The sequence below is a fragment of the Fistularia commersonii genome, chromosome 10, assembly GCF_037954325.1.
Source record: "Fistularia commersonii isolate RoL2024-O1a breed Wild chromosome 10, RoL_Fcom_v1.0, whole genome shotgun sequence".
NCBI lineage: Eukaryota > Metazoa > Chordata > Actinopteri > Syngnathiformes > Fistulariidae > Fistularia > Fistularia commersonii.
This window is the reverse complement of record NC_141293.1, coordinates 15,671,385-15,691,444: the sequence shown is the minus strand read 5'-3', so window position 1 is coordinate 15,691,444 and position 20,060 is coordinate 15,671,385. Positions and strand designations below refer to the sequence as shown.

General features: G+C 48.5%; 1 protein-coding gene across 7 annotated transcripts in view; it reads left to right on the top strand.

Moving 5' to 3' along the window:
* Positions 1 to 20,060, top strand: part of cadm4 (cell adhesion molecule 4) — a 170,061-nt gene that overhangs the window by 113,787 nt on the left and 36,214 nt on the right. For 4 of the 7 annotated variants that reach the window (XM_086154033.1, XM_086154035.1, XM_086154030.1 and 1 more), the window contains exons 1-2: positions 8,294 to 10,589; positions 16,338 to 16,484. In XM_086154033.1, coding sequence (XP_086010159.1) covers positions 10,481 to 10,589; positions 16,338 to 16,484 — 256 coding nt within the window. In that variant the 5' untranslated portion in view covers positions 8,294 to 10,480. Of the gene's footprint in view, positions 1 to 8,293; positions 10,590 to 16,337; positions 16,485 to 20,060 lie in introns of those variants that run through there. The other 3 variants (XM_086154034.1, XM_086154037.1, XM_086154031.1) reach the window with 1 other exon arrangement.

Sequence of the window (20,060 nt, the reverse complement as noted above, 5' to 3'; positions counted from 1 at the left end):
TCAAAGCATTGTGCCGATATTTCAACGCAAGAAGAAGAAAACTGTTACCTGCCAGTCTACCGAGTCCCCTAATGACTGTGTGTTTTTGTTCTGCGTGTGTGTGTGCGCGTACGTGCGCGCAACCGGGGGGCGGGGGGGGCCCCCATGCTGCGCAGCCCTCCCGCAGCCGCTGATGCTCATTATTCCGGTGCCATCATCCCTCCCGCTGACGGGATACAACTCCCCTCGCACTGCTGCACATGTCAGCTCGTGTCTCTCCTTTGCTATTTTTCATCACCGGGCTCACGTGTTGACACATGGTGGGTTTTTTTTTTTTTTCCCGTGCACGGTCCACCAAGGGCGATGATGCTTTACCGGGTGGTGGCGGTAGTGGTGGTTCGGTAAAGGTTACTTGTGCACCATCAGGGGTGCGACAACTTATTAGAGTCGAACAGCATGCAGCCTCACCAACCCTCCCCCTGCTCCCACCGTCCAATCACCTCCCTCTCCGCCGACGCCTAACAAAGCAGCAATTTCTCCTTTGCTTGATATAATCTTCCCTTTCACCATTTCCTCTCAATGGAAACCTTTGACTTCTTCTTTAATCACTCCACCTCCCTTTCCCGTCAACCTCAACCCACACTCTCTGTTCCCTCCTCGATCTCCCCCCTTGACCCCCTCTCCTTCCTCTTTTGTTTCTTTTCCCCTCATTTTCCGGCTGTAGTCTTCCCACACTTTGACCTTACCGAGGGGGTCTTTGCATTGAAGTCCCTCTTGTAGCCCTCCCTCGCTCCGTCTCTCTCTCTCTCTCCGTCCCTCCACCCTCCACCCTCTCTCTAGAGGAAAATTACACACTCATCAGTTTGCTGATTCTGTTCCTGACGAGCGAGCGCGCAAGGAGAATATTAACGAAGTTCCTCAACCAATTAACACCTGAAGCACATAACAACCTTTTATGCCGGCAGGCACGCGCACGCGCACGTGCACTCGCGCGTCCGTTCTTGCGTAAACACAAGCGCGGACGCTCACACTCACAGCGGTGTGCTGAGTAGGGTAGGGGGGGTAGGATGAGGGGCATTAGCGGGAGCAAAGGGGAATAATGGATGCGGAAGGGGGTGCGAGCGATGAGCACGAGAGAGGGGACAAATTTATGGAGTGTGAGGAAAAAGGGGGGGGAGTTCAGGTTAACGCCACTCGGCTTCCCCTGACACGGCTCATGTTAATTTGAAGGGTTTAATTGTGGACGCGCACACACACACACGCACAATGCATAAATCATGGTGGCAAAAAAGGGCATCAGCAGTTGGCCTTTTTTTTTTTTTTTTACACACACACACACACACACACAGTGGGACACAGGAGCATGGCATGCATTAAACATGGTAGACTAAAAAGTGTATGCTAATGACCTGGGTAACAAAAAAAAAAAAAAAAAAAAAAAAGCCGGGGCGCGCAAGAGGGATGCTGAAGCGGCGAAGCTGCGAAAGGGCGTCTGTGACGGCGGGGAGGACGAAACTTTCCTCACGGCCTGCTGCGTCCGGACTGAGCAGCGTGCAAATGAAAAATTGAGATGAAATAATTAGACGGGCCAACTTGAAGCACTCATCTAAATATGTAAATGCACTTAATTTTACTTTGATTTGCTCCACTGCTTCCATATCAACCTCCTTCTATCGCTCTTCTCCCTCCATTGTTCCCCCTCTGTTCCCATTCCACCTTTTTATCATCTTTCCTCCTCTCTCTATAGCCTCCCCCCCCTCCCGACCACCCCGTTAGGTGTTTCCCCCTCCGTTCCCCGTTTTCCCCATGCCGATGCTAATACACTGGTAACGTCAGCTTAGTTACATGCCGCTTTATGGGCTTAACAGCAAATTATAAAAGCAGAGGACGCGTTCGGTGAGTTCATTCGTGCTTTCCTGATATGCCGATGGGCTGCACGCACGTGCATGCGCCGGCAACCTTTAATTGTTTTTCGAGGCCCGCGTAATGTAATGACTAAGCCGTAAAAGCATCCTCCAGTCAGGTCGGGGGGTTGTCGTCCTGACTGCAAAACATCAACAGCTGGAGTCGGGAATCGGCCCGATGGCGAGCTTTAAATGAATATCTGGCAGCAAGAGAAGAGAAGGTGATGGTTAGCACATTTACCGTGTTAGCTTTGGGGAATATCTGATCTGCATGAGGTTGCAAGCAGGTTGATGAAGCAGGCACATTTCTATTTTTAACTAATTATTTTTATATTTTTTTTTATGTATTGATAAAGGTGAACGAAATGAATTAATGTTTTTTTGGTTTTGCTGTTTAACATTTTGGGGGGTATTATTATAGTTATTATTCTTTTTGTTTAAACTGTTTTTTCTTATTTGTTCCTAGCATCATTAATCGCACCCATTCTTTTAATAATTATTTAATTTTAGAGGATTTAATTTCTTTTCTTTTTTTTCTTTTTTCTTTACTTTTGTTGTTTTATTCTGGGGGGGTGGCTTTTATTTAAACTGTATTTTTACTTTTTACTAAGCTGAATGATGGAATGAATGAATATAAAATCAATAGAGAAAAATCTACTAACCATATAATAGAGGTAAAATTCAGCATTCTGTTTTGTATATATACTGTATATATTTTTTCAGCATGCTATATATATATATACAGTGTATAGTACATACGGACACAGATCAGGCGTAACATTATGACCACTGACAGGTGAAGTGAATAACACCGACTATATCCTCATCCTGGCACCTGTTAGTAGGCAGGATGTGTTCGGAAGCAAGTGAACATGCTGTCCTAAATGCTGGTGCAGTCGTAGGGCAAAGCAAGTTTGTGACGGCTAGTCGACCGGGTCGAAGCATCGGCCAAACTGCAGCTGTTTGTTGCCAACGGGGCTTGCATGCCACCTAGCAGTCAGGGCACACCAGAGGTACCAACCATTGGTTTTTGAGCATCAACTGGACTGTAGACTTTTACCTCACGTGGATGGCCTGGGAACACGTGGCTTGAGGGCGGTGTGATGCTTTGGGCAACGATCTGATGGAAAACCTTGTTTTCCCTGCCATCCACGCGAGTGTTACTTTGACACACACCACCGACTGAAGCATTGTATACATTCCCCGTTGGCCCGCGGGCTCCCCCGGTGGGATAATGCTACCTGCCGCAAAGCAAAAATGTGTTCAGGAATGGTCCTAGGAGAACAACAACAAGCCGGCGGCATCGACCCAACCACCGAATTCCCCAGATCTCGATCCAATCAGTCTGCGGTGGACATGCCAGACAAACACGTCCAATTCTAGGGAGGCCCCGCCTTCCAACGTGCAGGATTTGAGGGGACTGCTGCTAACATGTTTCGCCAGTTCAGAGACGCCTTGATAGGCCAGGACTGTTTTGCCAGCAAAAGTTGGGCCAACACAATATTGGGCGATTTGTCATGATGTTATGTTTCAATGGGGTCTATTTGATTTTTTTTTTTTTTTTTTTATCACTCGAACAAAAAGAGGATTTTTAAATCTCCAAATTCAATTTCGGGTCTGTTCGACCCGAACAGCGGCATGCAATTTTTTTTATAAATTTTTCTCTATTTTAGAGGCGTCTTCGGATTCGTCATTATTTCCTCACCTCCCTAGACTAAAGTGAGCAGATAATGACATTTTATGAAGGCGGGGGGGAGAGAAATGGAGGGCCTTCTACGAATTATCTGGGCGTGCATTATAGATCCTGCTCCAATAACTGATGACACCAAGATGGAAAAACAAAAAATTATAAACGGGAATATGCGCACGATAATAAGGTGGAATCCGTCATGTTCTCCGGCTCCCACCTGAGTGGAATTATCCGTTTTTTTTCCCCGTCTCCGAACCGTTGGGCCCATTTCAGAGAATACACTAACGCCCACCCACAGCCCTCGACGCAGGATTGATTCATAATGGGATGAGACTATTAATATGACGTGCACAATAGCCACCACAGCGCCTTTATGCATTTCCTTCCGCTGTGTGAAACCAGTGAATAGACAGCACCAGCCCCCGCTGTCTGCCAGGAAATGAGTTTAATCTCCCGGTTTACCTTACACAGAGGAGGGCGAGGGAAAGATACAGATAAACACACGCGCGCGTTCCAATCCGAAGCATGTAATTTCCAAACAGATAGCGGTTAAAAGATTCTAATATTTGTCTAACTTTCCAGTCGGTACGTGGGAGTTACGCGTATTTACATGTCAGCAGGCTGGGGGGGGGGGAGAAAAAAAAAAAAGACTCAACAACTCAAAACTTGACGCGAGAGGTGCTGTATCTGCGTGGCCGAGAGCGAATCGGTTCCAGTCCCGGGGGCCGCGAGCGACACGCCGGCGGGTCCCTAAATCGAGGAACTGTGACTTTTCCAATTAGGGTTCAGAGCGAAAAACCCGCGGATTAGCTAGTGCACTAGATTACACTGCCTATTAACGCCAAGTCAGGCAGACAAACGGGGGGTTTAGAGGCATGCGGCGGCAGCGGCGGCAGCGGCGGCAGCGGCGGCAGCGGCGGCAGCGGGGGAAGCGGGGGAAGTGGGGCCCGGGGACGGAGGGAGTGTTCTAACCCGGACCAAGATATCAAAATGTGTCAGAGGTTTTTAATAGAGATGCAACTCGCCTATAAGTCTAAAAAAGCAACCCGAGAACTGTGGGTTCTTTTTTTTTTTTTTTTTTTTTTTCATTTTCTCAGTCAGTTCAAACTTTCCCGCGAGGCTCCCCCGAAGCGGCCTGGATGAGATTTTTTTTTATTTCTTCTTCTTCTTTTGGATATTTTTTCATTCTTGGGAGTGTGCACCCGCCAACTACAGAGCGTGTGTGTGTTTGTGTGTGTGTGTCCGCATGAGATAGTATGGCTACTTCAGCATCCTGATAACAATACGTCACAATATTATATTTTTGTGATCCACATCCTTCGCCTCGATGGGTTTGCCGAGAGGCTAAATTATTGGTTGAGTTTTCTTTTTTCTTCTTTCATGTCGAAATGAAGGATTCAGATTTGCTATCCAGTGGTTATAACATGCGTGCAGAAGCTGGAGGCTTCCTGCAAGATGAGACAGCGGCGGGATGTGGCTGGCTGCCCTCTGGCGTAGAGTTAAGGTGACACGAAATATCGCAAAATAAAAGTTGTCTTTTTTACAAGGGGGGGGGCGATGCACTAGAAATGTTCAATTCATATTGACACGGTTCAATCTGAGCTGTACTTTTTATGCACTTAAATGCATTTTAAGGCTGGTCGTATCATTTTATTTCGCTGTTTATATCGCCGACGCCTCAAAGGCTGGCCCATAAAAATATTGCGCAACATGAAACCCGTTGATCCGCCTCCATATGGAGACTCCTTCACGCAGCCCCAGGACTCGAGTGCCGGTGAAAAGCTAGTGAAAATGGTTTATTATCACTTCAGGAAGAAATAGAGGAAGAACTGTTATTTTGAAAAGTATGTTTCGCTTTAAGTCCATGTCCTTCACTTGTGCAAACCTGATCCGCGGATGCAGATTTTGGACGCCACTTCCTGTTTGTTTCGCAACACCTCCGCTGAAAACAACCGATCAAATCCTTTGCCTGAGAATTTTAGCCGGGTGCAAAAAAATAACATATTTGGATGCAAAGCCGTGTCATACGGTCAGGGGAGGCGGCTGAGGCAGAGAAATAATGATAACGTTAAATAAATATGACTATTTTTCTTCTGATCTGTGTTTTAAATGTACTTTTCGGAGTAAAAAAAAATCACTAAATTTGCGCATTTCCTGATGGCTGAGACTCACTTCAGCACGTGGAGTTTCTCACAAACTTGGCTGTTTCTCAGCATGAGGCCAATAAAGATTTGTAGAAAGATTGGTCATATTATTATATACATCATGATTTTCTACAGCCTATTATTCTTGCTGATCGGACAATGAACTGCAGAGAAAAGTCACAAGGGGAAGCGGACATTACTGAGCTGAAAGCTGCTTGTTGCTCCCTTCCTCCTTTTATAAGCGACACAGGATTAGATAAATAAGACAAATAAAACAAAAGAAAGGGGAGTTTTACAACAACAGCTTTCCGTGAAGAAGAGTAGGTAAGACCGCAAATGGTATTTGATGCTCTTCCTTCACTTGTTATCCTATAGATGACCAACCTGGATTACAATTGATCAGTACCAGAATTTAAAGGTTTAAAAACAACTCAAAGTCTAACTGAGGGTTAAAATTGAAATTGTGTTTTACACCAGTGCTCCCCAACCCCCAGTACTGGTCCATGGATCAATTGGTACCAATTGGTGATCAATTATTTCAATTGGATTTATTATTTGAGTCCCAACAATCTTTATTATGAAAAAAATCTTTTATTTTGTAAAATGAGCAGAATCTCGGTCACTTGAGCGCCAAAAATGTAACCCACTAGCTAAAAACATTAGTAAAAACAGACGTCGGACGGAAAGTTTCTTTTCGAAGGGGAAAAGGTGGATCCGCACGGTGGATTCGCGTTTATTATTATAATTGCAATATAAACAATCTACGTGTACCGCACACACACCCCCTTGCTGGTCCGCGGTAAAATTGTCAAGCATTGATGATAAAAAGATTGGGGACCACTATTATATACTACCGTACTTTTATTTGTCTACAATGAGTATGAAGAACACATGGAGGGTGCAAACCACATCTACTCCATCCATTGTTGCTACCAAAGAAACATCCTTTTCTGTGCCAAATATCTCCCTGTGTGTGTTTTTGTTGGTGTGTGTGTATGTTTGAAACCAGTAGTCAGTATACATGCTGCCAATGAAGAGGGAATAAGATACTTTTAAGCTCTTACAATTGTAAATCTGACTGCGTGCCTCATCAGCCATGAACTTCACCCCCCGCCACCGGCGCAAAGTCACCACTAAGCAGGTCACATGACCAAACCCCTGGAGGCCTGGTGTTCCAAGCGAAGCGTTTGGGTTTCTCCGGAAAGTCACGCGGTTCAGAAAAACACCAAGGCCGGCCGTTCTCTTGCGCCGCCGCGTCCTCGGGGGACGACGCTCGTTCACCTTTTCTCTCATTTCACAGAACGCGAAGGTCACGTCGACGTAAACAAACAGACGTCCGTGTCACCCCAACACACACACACACACACACACCAAACCTCTGGGGAGAAGTAGGAAATAAATTCAACACTTCCGCTAACCCAAGAAGCGCCTTAAGGACAAAGAGAAATTTTATCTCGGATAAGCCTCCCGATAGAATCTCCACATTAGCCCTCCGCCGCTGGTTCGCGGCTCACCCATCAACCCCTGCCTCCCACACCTCGGCCACATTCCCTCACATCCCTCCTCTGCGTCCACTTTTTTTTTTTCTTCCTGTCTTCTCCAACCACCCCGCCCTCTTTGCCCCCGCCCACCGTATCCCTCCCTCGTCTCCACCAAAACCCTCCCCCTGTTTTCACTCACCCCTCTCTCTCCCTCCCACTGGCGGCGCATACCGTAAATATCTATATTCCTGCTGCTCTCCCCGTGTCAGAGCGCTGTAATACCATTGGTATTAAACGTTGGCGCGACCTCCCCGGCATACTTAAACAGGCAGGGATCCTTGTAAGGCTGTTTGAGTGCTTAATATTTTCCGCACGATGCCGACTTAAGCCCCTTAAGTGCTTTGGCAACACTTATTCCACGGTGGCACCAATGAAACCCATTAAAAATTTTATTTGGACGGGAGAGAGAAGGGGAGAAAAAAAAAAAAAAAAAACGGGGTGGGGGGGGTTGGGACACAATTCACCATTACCTCCCTTGCTTCCGCACATACTGCGACAAAAACAAATACACCCATCGGGGGGTAGCCCACACAGGGACTTCGCAGACACACACACACACACACACACATGCCTAACCGTGCAGCGATTTATAATGTGTTCTTCCTTTTTGTCTCTAATTATGTCCTGTCTTGCTCCGCGGAGCGTTTGGATGTGACCCTATTTTGTTAAAAGCACAGTGTAAATAAAGCGTGACTTTATTCGATTCGATGAGAAGGAACGTCGCGTTTCGGGCGAAACGAAAACAGGGCGCTCGCACTTTAAGACCCTGACGATCGGGACCGTGTCGAGGTTGTCGTTCGTAAAAGCCGAGCTGTGTCGTCTTTGTATTTTACAGGACAATGAAAGTCACGGGCTCGGAGTTGAACGCGCTTGTTTTGAGCCGTCGTCTTTCTATCGCCGGTTTTTATCGCCGGCGACGGCAATGATAGCGCACGTGGCGACGAGCTCGAACAAAGGAATCGGAGATCGGATCGGCTGTTAGCGATGATTTCTCTTTAGTCGCTACAAGAAATACACGGAGCCGGGGCCTTTACATGTATTTTTTTTTTTTTTTTGTGCATTAGCATAACTCACATCCCCGGCTGCCGTCACGTTTGTTTTCTCCTTTATCCGTATCGGGCTCTGAATGACAAACGCCTCGTGCACAAACGCTCACAGTTCTCGTCGGCAGACCTCCGCGCGCATCCTTGCAGCCATAAAAACAGCCATTTAACATAAAGAGGCACTATGATGCCTCTATGTGTGTGTGTGTGTGTGTGTGTGCGGACAAATTAATGGGCAGCAGATAGTGAAAGACCCTGAACACACACTGGACAGTTTGGGTGCATTCAGACACACGCCGCCACTGTTTGTTGACCTGAAAGGCGGCCATTGTGGCGGTGTGCGCGCACACAGCCCGTCCCTGTAACCTTCGCAAAATAGGATGCAAAATATGCAGACACCGATCCCACACTTGCTGGAGTTCGGGGGGGGGGGGGTTATATAAACGAGTCGAGGCAGGAAAACGGACGGCCAGATGGCGGTGATTTAGCGATGATGGAATCTAGCGACGTTCAAAGATCGACCGTGTCGCGACGGATCGAACTCGTGAGAGCTAACTAGCTGCCGGGGGAATCGAGCAGAGGATTAAGGGCCGGGAATAAACCCCCCCTCCAAAAAAAAAAAAACAATTCGAGCGAGATCAATGTGAGGGACTTCACATCTCGCCTCCGTCGCCCGCCGGATCCTCCGTCGCCCCCCCCCTTCGGCATCGTCGGCCGGTTGACCGGTGAAGAAGAAGAATCGGCGGTCGGAGAGTTTCCTCTTGGCTGAAGCCGTCAGCGCTCTTTGTGCTGCGAGGGCAGTCGTCGTCGGAGGATGACACGCACGCTCAGTTCCGCCAGATAGCGCTCAGCCGTCAATCGTCACGCTTCGAACCCGCGAGACCGCGGGTCGCAGCCTCCGGCCCTCGCCAGACGGGTTGTGGGACCAGCGGGGCGTGCGGTAAAAGAGAAGCCGGTCCGGTCGATGCTCGCCGATTTACACTCTCGGATAGCCTGTGATTATTCCGAGTCTCAAATGACTTGAAGTTTATGTGACAGGGTATTGAGTTGCAACACTTGGGGGCAAATCATGCCGGCCGCCTGGTGCGGAAAATGGACGCGCGTTAGAGGAGCAGACCGAACGTGCGATATCCGAAACGTAAGCATCTGAGCGTGGCGCCGATTTTCAAGGCCGTTTTTCAAGTTGGTGATTCGATACCTTCGGGTCTTATCTACGCGGAGCGGCGCTCAAGCCTGGTGGATTTTATTTAACCTCGCCGATCTCCGCGGGGTCTCCTTCCGAGAGGCCCGGTCGTTCGGGTTCTGGCCGAGAGAGGATCGCCGGCTTTACGCCCGACGGTTCTCGGAGCGGCGGTAGGCGCCCGGTCGTCTCATTAAAATACAATCTGTTCGAGGATGACTGTCGTCGCCCCAGTTTCCTCTGTCCTCGGGGGCGCCGCCGCGTAGTTAACTCTATTTCAAAAGTTCGCGTTCAGTCAACATCAGAGGAGATAAACTTTAGTGGCTTCAGAAGACGTTTTTTTTTCCAAGCCCGGAAATATATCTTTATTAGTGTCGCTGGTGGGAAAGGGGGTCTGACGTACAGGAGACGAGCACCGGTTCGCGCATTTGCGCCGGGAGACCCACCTCGGGGCAGCGCGCGGTACATTTTTTTCTGCAAACATCGCGGCGGCTAAGTTGTTATTCGGTCACTTTTCTGTATTTTTATTTTTATTTTGTTGCCTCCCAATCGTAGGGGTTTGTTCTCTAGGGTGGAAAATAGGCGGCGGTGTTTATCTCCACTGCATCACAGCGAGGTAGCAGCAGAAGATCTCAGATGCAGGGGATTGAAGGCGATGCCCGACGGGTTGCTTCTAAGTGGCAGAAGAAGGTGGTCGAATCAACAACCGGGCTCCTTCTGTGCACGTTGCCGCGGAGCGTCAAAATTGGTAGCTTTGTCACGTTCACGCGCATGAGGCTACAGTCCAGGCCCGTCTGACTTCCCGGCTAATGCAGCCTAGCGTATAAGAGCCCGTTCTCCCGAGCGCCTTCCTACGACGGCAGCTTGTTTCCGATCGCGGCGAAGGAGAAGAGCCTCGATCTCGAAGCGGCGCGGCGGAGAACGTGCGCGGACTGGCTGTCATTTGTGGCCAAGGGGTCACAGAGGAAGCATTGATCCCGCTTGGCACGCATATGCACAATGCGGGCTGTTCGGAGCCGCTTCCCCCGCCACCCGGGCCGTGCCCCCTTCTCCCTGGCCCTGCGCTGCCTGGTCCTGGTTCTGATCCCACTCCTGCTCTCTGTCGTCCGTAAGTCCTTTTTTTTTTTTTTATTTTGCACATTAAATATCCTCCGGCCACGTCGTCGGTTGCCGCTTGTAACCTTTAACACTTTCAAGAAAAAATTCAAATACCTTCTTGGTTTAAAAGTATAAATGTGCCGGTGTGTCTCGATGCCGAAGTTTTTTTTTCTCGAGCGATGAGATGATCGAGATTTGAGAATAGAGAGGATGGGAAGATGCAAACATGCGAGAGGAAGAGTGAGAGACGGGATGAAACGGCTGAAGGATTTGAACAGGCAGAAATGAGAACAGAGAAAAAGAGCAAGAGTGGCTCAAGACCTTTTTTTGACTTTTGATGGATGGATGGATAGATAGATAGATAGACGGTTGGGTTGCAGGGATGTTGGTCCCGGGGGAGACGTGACCAACCGTATGGAATCGGTTTTAGGGGATTAGGACCAGAGAGGGGAAGGTGTCGAGACTTGGCGCGATGAGCTGATATAAATATATATATACACATATTGAGAAAAGACTGATGGGAGGCAAAGAGACCGAAACATGTAGCTTTGGTTTGCAATGAGGAGGCAGAGATAAAGAGGAAGGCTGCGGAGTCAGACACGGTTTTGAAGACGGAAAAAAAAAAAAAAAAAGGCCGCGTGGGGAAGGATGGCGACGAGTGGGGAGGCGGAGGGGACCGAGATTCACGAGATTGACTGAGCGCGAGGCGGCGGAGGCAGGAAAACAGCGGCGCACAAACAGAGGTGGGATGAGTTACTTGGTGCTATTAATATCCCCCCCGCCGCCGCCGCCGCCATTTATTGTGATACACTTAACGCTCCTTCCCCGCCGCTCATTTGGATTCGCCCGTCCTTTTGCATTTTTGATCAACAGAAGGACATTGTCTTGGCTTGGACGCCGGTGCGGGGAGGGTGTTGGTAGTAGGGGTGTAAAAGAGGAAGAATGAGTCTGTGTCTTGGCAGGCAGGCCGGTTATGTAACTGGTGCCAGTGGGGCAGTTTTTGGCGCGCGCGTGTGTGTGGGATTGAACGTGCACGCGGGCTGACGTTCTCTTTAACGTACGCGCGAGTATCGAACAAAAAAAAAAAAAAAAAAACACGTGCACGATGGATAGAAACCGAAGCGGCCGTGTGTTGGGTTTTTGAAGGGGCTGGTTTTTTAAGACCGTCGCTCTTGGCTGAGGCGAATCTCCAGCGTGCGGTAGCGATCGTGTAATAACCGCCCCGTAAATTTACTTTAAGCCGCTGTCGGGATGCGTGTGGCGGCACATTGTCGCCGGGGTTGTGACAGACAGGGGGGGGCCATAAAGCGGCGGCGAAGCACACGGAGCTAACCGGCTTTAGCTGGCAAGGAAAAACGGGAGGATAGTGAGGGGAAAAACGAAGGGTAGAGGAGGGCGGGGAGAATAACGGGGCGGTCGGAGAAGTTGCTCAGGGAGGAAAAGAGAAAGGGGAAGATTTGGGGGGGTGATGCGAAGGGAGACGGGGTGAAAATCCAAAAAGAAGGGAGAGACAATAGCGAGTTGATTTTGGCTGATTTGCGGGTCAAGCTCAGGGAACAGCGACGGTTCAGGGGTCGGACGGATGGAGGGATGGCGGGCGGGGAGCGGAGACGGGGAGGGGGGGATTAAGGATCAAAAACAGGGGGAAGAGCGAAGAGGAGAGGGCTGAGCAGGAGGACAGGCGATTAAAAACGGGCCAAAGTAGAGGAGAAGATGAAAGAGGGAAGAAAAAAAACTCCCATATTGAGTCCCCCCCCCCTCTCCTTCCCTTCCTCCCTTTCCTATCCGCTCAGTTGTTTTGTCCCATCATCCCCTTCACGCCCCAAAACCCCCCCCCCCCCCTCAACCAGTCCTTCCTTCGCCCCCGAGTCTTCCCGCTCTCCGGCACACTAGGAAAAAAAAAAAAAAAAAAACAGCAGCGCGATTATGCCGCCGACTTGAGCCGCAGAACAAATCACATTGAGCGGAGGAGGAGGAGGAGGAGGAGGAGGAGGAGGAGAGAAAACTCACGGGGAGGCAGGGACTGATTCCCGATGTGTTGAAAGAGAGAGAGAGAAAGAGAGAAAAGGGGGGAAGAAGGAGAGATTTTGCTGAAGGAATGAAAGTGTTTGCAGCTTGGAAAAAGCTTGCAGATGGTGTGTGTGTGTGTGGGGGGGGGGTTACGTGATGAAATGAAAGGAACAGGGGTGGAGGGAAAGCAATTAACGGGGGGAAAGAAACAAAGACGGGTGTGCTATAAGTTGGCGACACACACACACACACACACACACACACACACACACGCAATGAGAGATGGCATAAGTGATAAGGGCAGGTGGCAAGGGAGGACGGGTTTGGGATGGGGCAGAGGCAAGGGACGAGGACCAGGGTTTAAATAATAATAATAATAATAATTTAAAAATAATAATAATAATAACAAGGAGATTTGAGAGCGAGATTACGGAAGGGGAGGCGGCGGCACCAGGATTATGAGGTGTGGACTAAGAGGAAGAGAGGGAGTCAAGAGAGGGAATCAAAAAAGAGGAGGTAATGAGAGAGACAAGATTTATTTAAAGGATTAGGTTTTATTTTCAGGGGGAATTTTTCTTTTCTTTTTTAATTATTGTGGTGATTTTTTTGCACCGAATTTGATTGGCAGAATCCTGACTTCAGCTGGATATAATCTGAGAACAAAAATAAGAGATGATGATCGATGGGGGTCATCGGGGAACCTCGCTGTTAGCTATTTCATGGAGTCAGTGATTGAAAACTAGATATTTAGAAAATAACAATAATATAATCTTGTGTAATAACGCAGGTACTGAGCAGGTTCTGTTTTCAACCATGCAGGAGCACTGTCTCACACACACACACACACACACACACACACACACACACACCGCAGGGGAACGATAAGAGACTGAGACGCTGCCAAGGGGCAACCCCACCAGAGCGGAAGGGACAGGAGCCGCCATTATTGTTTTAATCAAAGTATAATATGGAGTTTGCGCCGCCTCTTCCCACATCGATCCCCTTGTAAACCCGCGGCCGGCACACAGGAAAACACAAACCGCTGGCCCGTGTCCAATTGAAAGATAATGAGAGATAATGAATTGGGAGACAGTGACTGCGCTGCTTCAAGGGTACGGGGGGTTTGCTTAGGAGGCAAAGCCAGGAAACTCATCCTTTGTCAGGCTAAATCTGCCTACGGTGACAAAAGGCGGCCCGCTTGGCTCTTCGTCATCGTCTCCACCTTCTTCCGACTCGGGCTAACCCTTTCGTTTTTTTTTTTTTTTTTTTTTTTTTTTGCACGAGATTCCTGATATTTATAGATTTCTGCGAAATGCCGCCCCCGCTCGGTGGCCGAGGGTACCGCCTTTTTTTTTTTTGTTTGTTTGTTTTTCCGTCTGTCGTAGTTCACGCCGCACTCTGCTGATAATACATCTGCTAGTTTATTGTGGGTGTGGATTTTAAATTTGGGGGGGTTCAGATTGATATCCCTGTCAGAGAAATGCGGAGTCGGAGTAGCGACGTTATAAAAACCCCGCCGGTCGACCCCCGGCTGTGTTGTGAAGAAGAGTAGACGAAGATGCGTTATATTTCATCCGACCCCCACCAGCTGTGTTATTATACCCAAACTATCACTTCCTGCCTCACCGCTATCATTTCCTGGTTGGTGCCGTCTCACTCCGTCTTTTTCTCCTCCTCGGCCGCGCTCTGATCATCCACCGGCGCCGGCAGGTGTTTTCGGGCGGCGCCGTTGGACGTGCGCCTACCGCGCCCGCTAACGACGTTTTCTTTCCGTTCATTTGTTTATATTTTCCATTGTCGCTTCTTTGCCATCACGCCACGGCAGCTAATTTCCTTTGAAAGGGGGCGACAGCTGTTTCGCCGGAGTGGGCGTAAAAATGGACAGCTAATTAGTTCTTCTCTTAACCTTTCTGAAGTTTTTCGTTTCGTCGGGGCGGATGGCGCCGCGGACGGGGGGCGGGGTCGAGGGTCGCCGTCCTTCCTCCCAGATCCGGATGGGTCAACCAATCAGACGGCGGAGTGTCAGGCCCCGACGCCGAGCGGCGTCGTTATTAAAACTCCCCGCTTAAAACAATGGCGGTGCTGGCCTTGTTGCCGGGGCGATGAGTCATAGCAGCCGTTTGAAAAATAATTGGGATGGCAGCGGCAGGCTCTGACGGCTCCGATATGAATCACAATATTGATGCAGAGAACGGGAGCAATAATGACTACAATTAGTGGTGATTGTCAAGATTTTTACTCTTTGTTCCATCAAGAGGACTCCATCTTGTCTTTATCCTTACTTGAGTGCCACATTCGCCTCGTCTCTCTGCCTCCCTTTGACGCGAGGAACATGTCGACTTTGAGTATTTCATTAAAAGAGATTAAAATCGAGGGGAATAATTCAATTTGGGTGACGCCGGAAGGATGAGGGGATGTCAAAAGTAGTTTAATTGCGACGTACATAACCTGCATACCTTCCCCCGGGCTGTAGCGCACACAAGTTTGTCTCAGGCCTCCCAAAAAAAAAAAACAAAAAAAAAAAAACGCTACATCAGCAAGTCAACGCCATCTGTTTGTCTCACAGCATTTTCCGCCTTCAGACAGTGTTTGAGACCCCAGGAATTCAATACGCACAGTCCCGCCATCTTCATTGCCCCCTTCTTTTTTTTTTTTTTTGGTGTTAATTGCCTGCCTCATCATCATATCCCGGCCGCCAGTGCTCTGAGAAACTCGCTGCGGCTATCTGCCGCTCTGCCAGCAGTGCGGGGATGCAAATTAGGGATGAAAACGGGGTAAAAAAAAAAAAAGTTCGTCAGAGGGACCCCGGCTTACGGCTGCAGCCGCGCGACTAATTGCCCGGAAAATGATTTTTGGATTCGACCCGCCGAGCTCGGCGTCCATGCACGGATTTTTTTTTTTTTGGGGGGGGGGGGGGGGGGAGGTTGTCGTCTGACCCACAAACACGGAGGCAACTCCAATCACTGCGTAATCAACCTCCTCATTACTGACTCTTGGCCCATCAGCAGCATCAAAGAGGCACCCTGCTATTTCTTATCTAAAAATATTCGGGGCTCGGTCGGCGAGCGGGTGAGGGGGTTTTGTCGGATAACTTAGTTTGAAAGTTTCCGTCCGGCGCGTGAGTCACACGGGACACGTGCGCGCAGGTCCGTGACCTCGCACAACACATGGGCGCCTTCCACAAAGGCCAAGGCTCTCGACATTCCGGCTATTAATATGAACGCAAGCTGTTTTGCGTCCATTTGCGTGCGCGCGTGTGTGTGTGTGTGCGTGTGTGTGTGTGTGTTTCCGTGCGCGCATTTCAGTCCACCGCTGACTGCCACTTGTGGACTTAATAAGGCTCTATGTATTCAAATGTGTCTCTGTGCATTCTGGTAGCGTAGCCCCAGGCAACAGGGGCTATTTGCATGTGTGTTTTCCTGCACGCTAAAAGATGAATGGCTGTAATTATAATGATCTTAATTATGATCATAAGAACACATTGTTCACGAGGACCCTTTTTACTTGTTGCGTCGCTTTGCGCCTCGTCTCCGGCTCTCGGTCTCCTCATCAGCCCCGTCTCCTCCTCTCCCTCATTGTATATGTGTGATGAATAGCAACTAAATGAACAATCCTTTAAGCGCCCCCGTTTTGATAGGGTCCGTCTCCAATAATGTGCAAATCTAACATCTTATTCTCTCTTTCTGTCTCCGTTCATCCCATTTGTCCCTCTTTTTTTCTCCTCCACCCCCACCGCCCCTCTCCTCAGCGTGTTGTCAGGCCGTGCAGGCGGAAAACGTTACGGTCCTAGAGGGCGGCACGGCCCAGATCTCCTGCCGCCTGCAGAACTACGACGGATCTATCGTGGTCATTCAGAATCCCCGTCGGCAGACCCTCTTCTTCAATGGCACTCGAGGTGTGTATCCTCTCCCCTCCTCGTCCATTTGTGTGTTTTAACCACTTTACCTCCGTCTCCCCCGAAGGTCTTTTTCTTTCTTTTTAAGGTTTACCGCGTTCAAAAAAATTGGATTATCCCAAAGATGGTTTCATTATCTTCTCCGAGCGCGGACACGCTGCCTCCGCTGGCCCCGGCAAATGATGAGATGGGGGAGGAGGGGTTATCAGAGCGGGTGTACTTTTGTAACCAGTATTTTAATGAGGTCAGTGGTGCAGAAAAATTTTAAAAAAGAAAAAAGTTAAGGAAAAGATTTTTTTTTTTTTTTTTCCTAAACTCGAACAAGGTTAGTATCAGCTTCTTTTTTTTTTTTTGTATTGAAATGACAATGTGGTGGAGTGGGTACCATCGGGTTTAGCTTGATTAACAATAGCCCTTGTGATGATAGCAGCAGCTGCTGGGAGCTGTAATCCTAATCCATGTGTATCCCAGCGGAGAGACGGCGAGGAACAAATCGACGCTGCTAGTGCTAACAAATTCACTTGAGCTGGTTAGAAACAAGATTTTTCATTTAGCTAAACCATGTATACAGCTCTTTTTTTTTTTTTTAGGGGGGGGGTCATAATGCATGGTTCTGGCCTGCCTGTCCGAGAGCGGCAGGCGCCAAATAGTCGCAAAAAATTGGATGGGATTTGATTGCTTTTTTTATTTTCCCTCTATCACCTCGCTGCTTTGGTGACACCTTCACGTGAGGCAGCAGCTCACCGTCCTTAGACTTCACTTGGCAGATGCTGACGGGACGAGAGAGCCAATATGTCGCCCCCCCGTCCCCTGAAATATCCTCGAAATGTCAAACCCCTGATGTACATTTGTGTTTTTACTACTTATACCCAGGACAGGATGCTAAAATTACATCTAAAACAGGTCATAAATGAGCAAAAGTAGCCAAAATACCCACATGGGAGGAGGACCTCAAATCTCTCATAACCAAGAACACAACTTATTTTTTTTATCAACAATTAGATTTTCTTATCTGACTTCCAATTCACTTGAATGAATGAATGAATGAATGAATATTTCATCGTCCCAGAGTGTGGAAATTTCAAGAACGGGAGGTAAAATTTGATACAAATGTGACAATATTCATTCATTTTCTTTATCGCTTATGCTGCGCTTCGGGTCGCCGCGGCGCTGAAGCTATCCCAGATGTTATTAGGCAAGACCGATCGCCAAACTTTCTCAGGACCACATATAGAGACATACCACCATTCACACTCTCATTTAAAGTCAGAATTAATTTATATGTTTTTGGATGGTGGTGGAAACTTCTTACGGAGGCTGGCTGTCAGAATCGAACCAAGCCCCTTCTTGCTGTGAGGCGGAAGCACCAACCGCGTCGCCGCCGTGCAAAAAAATATCAAATACAAAGGTAATTCCTATTGTGCAATGAGAAACAAAAACAAGTTCCTCATTTCTACGCAGGAGCAGATCCAATTTGGATCTGGTGTCTGTCAGTCTGTCTGCCGTTGAAATCGGCACACACACACACACACACACGCGCGCACGCAAACACATGCGTGTTCCAGCTGTTCCGTCACCAAGAGCGACGAGCGGTTTAAACGTGACGAATCCGTGTTTTCCTGACGCGACAGACACCCTCGGCTCAGCTCGGTGCCCGTGGAGGACGAGGAGGGGGAAGCAACAGCTTGTCTCGCTGCCTCGCCAGAGCAAAGGATAGTGGCTGTTTTCATTTCATTTTGGCATCAGATCGCTTATTTCCCGTCCCGGCTCGCGAGCCACACTCTCACTGTTGAGAAAATCAAAATACCCACATCAGATTTTGAAATATTAAAACTTGACGTGAGCCGAGTCCAGTCGGGCTGTTCGAGGGGGTCGGGGTCGTTTGGCTAATTTCCCTCCAGAAGTGGATCAGCCGCTGTGGACTAGCAGTTGTGAGCTGTTGAAAAGGGTTTTAGAAATACAGTAGAGGGGCAAGTAGGCCCATTTTTCTCCGATTCAAGTGGCGGTGTGTTTACAAGGAGCGGGACCCCCCCCCCGACCCCAAGCCCCTCTACCGCGTACGTGGAGCTTAACGGGTGACTTGCCCTCAAACAGGTTTCCTGTTGACGGTCAGACCTCCAGATGCAACAAAAAAAAAAAAAAAAAAAAAAAGGTTGGCGGAATATGTAATTAGCATAATTAGCTGAAGTGTTAGCACAATTAATGCTGTTTACCGTGTTGGAAAAGAATAAATCAACGAATCCATCTTTGAGCCTGACGGCACGCTGACATATCAATTATTCATTTACTCAGTGGTTATTTTGAGGTTGATTAAATTACTCCCAATTTCTGATTGGTGGGAATCGCCATATAAGGCTGACGTCAAAGGGGGTACCCTCTGCACCCCCTCGTCAGATCAGCAATGGGCGTATCTCATGCTAGATGGACTATTTTGCAAGCTAGCAACCGTTCACAGGTGCCTTTGAACGCACAAAAACACAGCAAAGGGGGCGAGGTGGGGGCGGGCCAATAACCAAACGGCGCTTTTCTCCCCTGCCGTCCATATCTCTCTCCCCCGCCAACTGACGCCGGCTCCCCCGGCATGCAAATGAGGCTCGGACAATAAAGGTGAACTCAGACTTGAACAGAAGTTTGACATTTAGTTGCCATTTATTACCTAAGGGGAGGTGTTGGGGGGGATGCAGGGGAGCTGGGGAGGTGGTAACTACCTGTTGGAAATAGGTTTCTGACAACGCTCTCTCCGAGCCGACGGATAAATGGAGTGGACCAACGCCGGCCGCTTGGCTGTGCCTCGCAGCGAGACGGTTCTCCCATGTTTCCGCTTTGGCGATGGCGCGTCCGGCTTGGTTCTCGAGCTTTCTCCCCGATAAGAAAACATCGGGGAGTTCCAATCCGAATGAATGGTTGGGTTTCTCCTTATGCGGCCCCTGTGATTGACAGGTGACACAACCAGAACACTAACGTTAAAATAAGTAACACCATCACTCACGTCGGGTATATTTTACCCAATACAAGATCCTGGATAAAATACAGTTTTCATCAATTTATAGATGGGCCGATGGGAGGAGGGAAACAAACATACAATTAATAACATCAATTAGCAGCCTGAAGTTACCCAAGGAAACCATAAAACTCAGACAATGGCAACACCATGAAAATCACATGACAAGAATATTTTGGGTGAAAATCACCCGATGTTACAGTTCTAGGGTCAAACTCTGCCTCTCGCCTTACGTCAGCTGGGATTGGAATTATTATATTTCTACCTACCTCAACTCACAGTAACGACGGGCTTTGCGATATTAAATAATATTATTTTAATAATATTTAATATACAAGTGGAATACACTGGCAGCGGAGTTGTGTGTGAAAAGGTATTGCACGCGCTTAAAATTAGCCAATATTCATGCAAATATAGACATTAAAAGGAAAAGAAACGGTTAAATAGCACGGTACAAATGGACGATATATATCCAAATGATTTACGGTAGTAGAAACGGTTTTTCGCTCAACGACGAAATCGCTCGACGACAGACCCCTTGGAACATAACTATGTCCTTAGGTGAGGAACACCTG